The sequence below is a fragment of the Suricata suricatta genome, chromosome 8 (assembly GCF_006229205.1).
Source record: "Suricata suricatta isolate VVHF042 chromosome 8, meerkat_22Aug2017_6uvM2_HiC, whole genome shotgun sequence".
In the NCBI taxonomy this organism is placed as follows: Eukaryota; Metazoa; Chordata; class Mammalia; order Carnivora; family Herpestidae; genus Suricata; species Suricata suricatta.
This window is the reverse complement of record NC_043707.1, coordinates 22706005-22713150: the sequence shown is the minus strand read 5'-3', so window position 1 is coordinate 22713150 and position 7146 is coordinate 22706005. Positions and strand designations below refer to the sequence as shown.

The 7146-nt window shown below is 44.4% G+C and overlaps 1 protein-coding gene across 3 annotated transcripts; it reads right to left on the bottom strand.

Annotated features, from left to right (window-relative positions):
* Nucleotides 1-3035: 3035 nt before the first annotated feature.
* MRPS17 (mitochondrial ribosomal protein S17) lies at nt 3036-6559 on the bottom strand. 3 transcript variants are annotated; one of them, XM_029949103.1, is made up of 3 exons: nt 6309-6559; nt 5551-5690; nt 3036-4006 (listed from the first exon to the last, which is right to left on the bottom strand). In XM_029949103.1, exons 2-3 carry the CDS (start codon nt 5671-5673, stop codon nt 3737-3739), a joined length of 393 nt encoding a protein of 130 aa, XP_029804963.1. In that variant the 5' UTR covers nt 5674-5690; nt 6309-6559; the 3' UTR covers nt 3036-3736. The 3 variants fall into 3 exon arrangements, with proteins under 3 accessions (XP_029804963.1, XP_029804961.1, XP_029804962.1); XM_029949101.1 differs by having other exon boundaries at nt 6318-6558; XM_029949102.1 differs by lacking the exon at nt 6309-6559 and adding an exon at nt 5937-6293.
* Between the last annotated feature and the right edge of the window lie 587 nt (nt 6560-7146).

The window sequence follows — 7146 nt, the reverse complement described above, 5'->3', positions numbered from 1 at the left end:
AGCGAGCAAGGAGCGCGAAGGCGGAGAGGACTCCTTGACGAGAAGATAGTCACCAGCGAAAGGAGCTGAATGTCCCGCGCTAGAGGGCATGGCTTTAAAGTACAAATAAAGATACACAAGGAAAAAGTAACACTGAGTTCAGGCTTCTCCCCCAATACCTTTTGAACTTTGTTTCATGTAAATATATTGCCTTTCAAACCAAAAACAAACCCAAAGCAATGCTTTAATGAAAACATTCTGGAAAAACATACTCAAGTTATCTGGTGGTCTCGGGGCTGCGTTGTTCCTGTTCATATTGACACTGGCGGGCGCTTGTCGCGCCCCTGTCTTCAAGCCGACACAGTCCAGTGGGGCAGGATGTGAAATGATTAGCCCGAGTGTGTCAAGTGTTGAAACGAAGAGGTTCAAAAGACGGGAAGGGGTCGCGGACAGGCGAGACTGTAACCGGCGGTGGCTGTGAAGTGGAGGATAGAGCCCGAGTTCCTAACACAACAGCACAGTCCCAGGGAAGAGGAGTTGACCAGAGGAAGGGAGGATATCTCGGCCAAGGAAACAACTTAACAAAGGCATGGGTCGGATGGCACTGTTAAGGCAAAGTGTATCCTGAAGATAAAAGAGCTACAAATGTAACCTTGAAAACTGCAACCGAAACAAGGTAGGCAGAAAGGGGGCTGGACAATGAGAGAAGGGGGAGAATCAGGGAGGAGACCCCCAGCCACCAAGGGGAGCACTCTGCAAGAGTCTGCAGAGGGAAGTGTCCTCAGGACTGGGTAGCTGGGAGGTCTGTTACCCTGGCAGGAGGGATGAGGGCAGCAACTGGGCTTTGGGCCTGAGGGGTCCTCTGAAGCTGGTAATCTTGGAGGCAGAGGAAGCACTGGAGCTTAAGGGGGGGGGGCAGTTTTCTGACTGGGGGAATATTTGAGCATGTTAATATGGCAAGGAACCACTGGAGAGGATAAGAAGGGGTCCTGTGGATGGAGGAGAGGCAACAAGGATTTGTTCCAGATCAGGGAGGTACAGGTTTCTTGGAGGCCAGTGAAAAGGAAGCCAAGGGACAGGGGACAGGAGTCCAGAAGCTTTGTGGCTGAGCAACAGGCTTATAATTAGTGAGCCTATAGACACTAGATAGACCCAAAAGAGAGCTCTCCCCAGGACAGAAAGGACATGTCCCAATTCTCCACAGTAGGAGGCAAGCCTCCTTAAGCCTGTGTTGTCAGTGTGCCCTTCTGACTTTCTCACACATTCTCCCAACTTCTCAGCTCTTTTTGAAGAGACAGATCTTTCAAATGTATTTTCCTGAAGTGTAAACTTGGTAAATATTTCTTGGTTGACCTTGCTTTGTGCTGTTTTATATTAGGCCACTTGTTCTGCATTTTTCTTCTCCACTAACACCCTGCTCTGGAGTTCCATTAACCCAATGCTTTTTACTGGGGACAAGTACTTTTCTCTCACAGGTGTATGGCTTAGGTTACTCAATGCCATAGAAGAAATAGTGGGAATCTTCCTGGAGCATAAGTTTTATACCAAGATTATTAGGAAAAAATATCTTAAGATAAAAAAACAGCAGAAGGGTGCCTGCATGGCTCCGTCAGTTGATTTTGGCTAAGGTCATGATCCCAGGGTCATGGGATTGATCCCAACATCAGGCTATGTGCTGAGCATGCAGCCTGCTTAAAATTTTCTCTCTTTCTCCCCTCTCTCTCTCAAAAAGTAGAGTACACGTAACCATTTTAATTATTTGAGGTTTTTGAGATGGCTTGTACAGATGCAAGGTGGAACCACATAACTCCACCTGCCAGAGACCTAGATACTCTTAGACGATTCCCTTTTGCTCACTTTCCCTGGTATCAAGCTCTGAGAGTTCTATTTTGGAACATTATCTGTTCAGCCTCTTTTCCTCACCCAGCTCAGTTTAAGTCTTAGGACCAGTCTTTGAACAGGTCTGACTCTTTTCCTCTAATCTTTCCCCTTACAGTCCATTATCATGTCCACCTGTTTCTTTAAAAATATTTTTTAATGTTTATTTATTGAAAGAGAGAGAGAGAGAGAGAGAGAGAAAGCAGGGGAGGGGCAGAGAAAGGGGGCAGTTTCTGAAGCAGGCTCCAGGCTCTGAGCTGTCAGAACAGAGCCTGATGTGGGGCTCGAACCCACAAACCATGAGACCATAACCTGAGCCAAAGTCAGACACTTAACCAACTGAGCCACCCAGGTGCCCCTATTTCCACCTGTTTCTTTATCTGAGCTCCACTCGTGTTCAAAATGTCCCAGCATCCTCATCGGCTTGCAGAACCTCTTGGTTATGCTTTTTCTCTTATTTTTGGGATTTTACATTCTTCCCCCTACCTGGAATGCCCTTTCCACAACCTTTGTCTACTGGCCTGGAGACTTCCTTTAAGAGTCTAGCATCATCTCACCTCTTCTGGGAAGTTATCCTTAGTTCTCCCCCACCCATGTGCTTCTCTGTTTGCTATGAAGGCAGCTGTGCATACCTCCCTTACTAGATCATGAGCACTGAGAGGATAGGCAGTGCTTGTGGTTACTGCTGAAACTCTGCGCTTGTATAATACATGTATTATGGCAATGAGAACGAATGAAATCTGGCCATTTGTAGGACAGTGGATGGACCTCAAGGGTGTCATGCTAAGCAAAATAAGTCAGGCGGAGAAGGACAGATACCATATGTTTGCACTCATAGGTCTAACAGGAGAACAGGAGAAACCTAATGGAGGACCAGGGGGAGGGGAAGAGGGAAAGAGAGTTGGGGTGAGAGAGGGATGCAAAACTTGAGAGACTACTGAATACTGAAAATGAACTGAGGGTTGAAGGGGAAAGGGGAGGGGGGAAAAGAGGTGGTGGTGATGGAGAAGGGCACTTGTGGGGAAGAGTGCTGGTGTTGTATGGAAACCAATTTGACAATAAACTATTTAAAAATAATAAAAATAAAAAAATAATAATACATGTATTAGATGAAGCTGAAATATGCTCTAACTCTCTTTCTAGGAGCCAGGAAACTGAAATATATAACTCAGTGTTTCTTCAGGTCAAAATGTAGGTTCATAGTTTATTAATAAACAACAACAAAACTCAAACTCTCCAACTCAAAGGCACAGTATGAGGAACTCTACAATTTCATCACTGTATCAGATTTTATGAACTCAGTCCTATTTAGTGTACTCTAGAATACAGGATAAAAGAAAAGTGACACAAAATTTTCAAGTTTTATTTTCTACGTGTCAACATTCTGATTATTTAATCTGACAAGGTCTGACCCCAATCAGATTGTTGATTATTTCCATTTGTAATTGGTTACCTCAAAGAAAAAACTTTTAATTAATTTTGAATATAAACCACCAAAAATAAATATTCACTTAATGCGGTCTTCTCTGATTTAAGATATCAAAAGGTTTTTTCCTTCCCAAATAAAGATTCTAAGATAAATTCAAGATTCCTTTGAATGAAAAAAAGATACATCTTCTAAAACAGTGAGCTTACAAAACAATGCAGGGGGTTACTAGGTACACTTCCTGTAAGAGGGAAGTATGTCCAATGAAAAGGAAATTTCAAAAACAACCTTAAACTCATGAAAAATTTTAACAAGGCCTTTACTTCATTTACTTTTAGCCATTCCATAAATACCAGAAGAGAAATTGGACAGTTTGTAATGAAATTTAGAAAAATTTCTTTTTCTATAAAGCAAACTTATAAATCTTTCCCTTTGGCTCCTTCTAATCTTCCTTCACTGTACTGAAGAGCTATTCAGTTCTTCTAGATTTTTGGTTGGGCAAGTGGTTTCCAAGCTGACTGGGCTTTCCAGGTAGGTAGTTCCTGCACAGGGTTTTCCGGTCACTGGATCTATGACTTGTCCAACTTTGAAAATGATTTCGGCCAGTTCATGTTTCACATGCTTTGTTCGTGCGACAGGTAGAGCTTTGAGAAGCACAATATCCCCAACTGTGCACTGCTGAAGAGCATCATGAGCAAAGTAGGTTTTTCGTTTATTAAAATACTGTTGAGAGAAGTAGGAACAAATCAGTAGTTCCCATCTGTGACCTGACAATGCAGCATAGAATATAAAAAGTAATGCATAGAAACCAAGCTGGGACTTGGGGAAAAAAGGAAATACACTTTAGGAGGCTTCCAATACCAAAACTAGCTGCTTAATTTATGGAAAACAGCAATGACTTTCCCAGGCTGGACCATGAGCTCTCCAGCCTATTACCTTCAGGATCTTTGTCTATAAATCATCATCCTTCTCTACATTATTTAAACTCTTCCTTCCTAGTGGAGCCTTCTCTCCAGCCTACCAACATGCCTCTCTCACTACTAGCTGCGTGATGTGGGACAAGTCACTTAATCACTCCAAGCTTAGTTTTTTTTTTACAATATAAAATGAGGCTCCCATGTCTGCACCTCTGAAGTCATCCAGAGAATTAAATGTTCTAAATATACCCCCACACTTAGCTCCATGCCTGGCTCAAAGTACTGCAAATAAGCCACAGATGCTCGTAACAATCCTGCTGCAGAAGGTGCTCTCATTGTACCTGTGAGAAAACAGGCTCTGGAGTTTGGTAATGTGCACAGCTAGTAAACAGTCAATATTCACACTAAGGTCTTCTGACTCTTAGAAGCCAATGACCAGGCTGTCACTCTTCAGCTTGCTCCTGTATTGTTAATAAAAGACCACTCTCTTCTGCTGCTTAACTCCTCTGGAGACCCCTTCCTTGTCACCTCTGCTCCTGTGATTTTGATCCTAGATAACAAAGAGCATTTCTGCCTACCTGTGTGCCAACCTTGAATGCAGAACTGCCCTTGGCACTTTCCTCTCCCTCCTTCCGTATCTAACAAATCAAGGACTCTGCCCCTTCTTTCTGACATCTACTTTCCCCACTCCATTCCATTTGCTTCAAGCACTGTTCAGGTTCTTATCACTTCCATTCTAGACTTTTGCAATTGCCTTCTTACCCATTTCCTTACCTACCGACTTCATCTCTAGCTTTATGTTTCCAAGTCTCTTTTCCTTTACTTACCGGATGATATCCAAAACTACTACATAAAAGGCCTTTCTCAGCCCAGCTTCCACTGCCAATGCCTACTTAGAGTCAGGCTCTGGGCTCAACCTTGCCAAACTACTTGTTGTTCTTGAACAATGTCATGCCCTTTAATGGTTAAAAGAACTTCCATATACTACTCAGCATGGCCAGAATGACTCCCCCAAATATGGTCCTTTGGATAAAAGCCTTTCTGAGATTCAGTTCAAATGTCTTTGAGGATGCTCTCTTTCAGCAATGTGGAAAGAATGAAATCAGGTGTCCTGCATTCTGCCTCCAGTACTTTGCACATAGAAGGACTATAACAGTTATCAGACTGAGCTGAAATTAACTGTGTGTGTCATCCGAATTTGAGAATGAACCACGATTAATTCACTTTGTTATACCCACAAATCAGCAGACGCTCCAAGCATCTGTATTGACAGGAAATGGTTTCTCTGCTCAGAACCTGTAACATGTTGGTGATTTATCAATGCCATCTTAAAACAGGGACATTCCTCACCTTTAATAAGTAGGGATCCAAAACAAGCCTGGTCACTCTCACTTTAGCTGTTTTTTGCATTGCTGTTCCAATCACCTTCCCAACGACCCATTTCGCATGGACGGATGAACGAACGACTGACATGATGTGGCTCTGATCACCTGAAAGACAAATTTCAGAGTTTAATATTCTGGTTGTTACGACTCACTAAAGGAATTTTGTTACTAGAACTGCTGAAGGTCAGAAAGTTTTTGCTGGCCTGTAATCACTTCAGAGATACTTACGCGGTCCACTATTTCCTTAACCCAACCTCCCAGCTTCATACTATTTATAAAGCTGTCATCTCAACCTCTCTAAGCCTCCGTGCCTCCCTGTGCAAAACGGGAATAACAATAGGGTCTACTCACAGGAGTGCTTTGAAGGTTTAACCTATTCGTTGCTCAACAGCGCGAATAAACGTGAGGTTTTACTGGTGTCCCTTCTTTCTTTCCTTCCGCTGGCTTGCATCTCCCCAGAGGTTCATAGCCTGGCTACACACGCGCAAAAGGCCTTGGCGGAGCGGCCGGGGTGTCCTCCTCACTGAAGGAGACCTTGACTTGGGGCTGCTTTCTTGATCAGTTAACGCCGAATCTATCCCGCCGGGCCTGCGGTAGGCTGAGGGTGACTGATCCTCCCGCCCCGCACAACCGGGGGGTCAGGCAACTCGCCTCGCCTCCGGGCTCTCACCCGGCGACACCTCGCATCCCCGAATTCACCCTCCGCAGCAGGGGCGCGCGTACCTCACTCACCTCCCGGCTTTACCTTCCGGACGCGTGTCCTAAGGAGCGCCGGCGGGAGCGTCGGTCGGGGAGTGATGACTGCAGTCCCTTGCCAGTCGCTCCGCCCCGGGCCGTTTCTCTCATTGGCCGCGTATTCCCTTAGCCATGGGCGGGCTTAAAGGCAGGGCTCCGCCCACTCCCCTTAAAGAAAACCTTGGACCTGGGCCTCCCGAGATTTGTACATCTTCTGTCTCCACGCACCAGGCGCCTGGAGCGTGGAACCTTACGGCCTTTCGTTTAACTGTTCTATTCGGTTTCCTCTTTTTTCCGTTGAGCTCCCAGGCCTGGATAAGGCCTTCCAAATCAGAGGACCCTCATTCATTCTTAAACGCTGAAACATTGGACACTGCTAAATGCATTCTACCGCCACAGCTGCTTTTAAGATAAACTTCTATACGTTTTCGTGCCTAATATGATATTATTTATCAATATCTGTGAGACGGAGAGAAGCCCGGTACTGGCACATATTAATTTGTGACAATTATGAAGGAGTTAGATGGGCTGCAGCAGACTGCTTGATAATGTCTTCTCAGATAAAAAGAGGACTTAGAATGTATTAGGAGGTTAAGAGAAACAGAAAACAATAAGCTACTGACACAGGCAATTTGAAGGCCAAAATATGGGTGTGGTCAATCGTTTGACCATTGAAACATCTTAGCAACTGGTGAGAGAAGATTGGGAAAATAAGACTTCACCCATACATTAGTTCATCCAACACTCATTTCTTTCTAGCAGTTATTGAACACTTCTCAGACTCTGTGCTAGGCAAAAAGATGAATCAAAGAAGACTCCCACTCTC

Excerpts from the sequence above, each read along its gene's own strand:
- MRPS17 (XM_029949103.1), bottom strand. The coding sequence starts at position 5,673 with ATGTCAGTCGTTCGTTCATCCGTCCATGCGAAATGGGTCGTTGGGAAG. Across the intron at positions 4,007-5,550 it reads TGGATCCCTACTTATTAAAG|TATTTTAATAAACGAAAAAC; the intron begins GTGAGGAATGTC and ends TTCTCTCAACAG.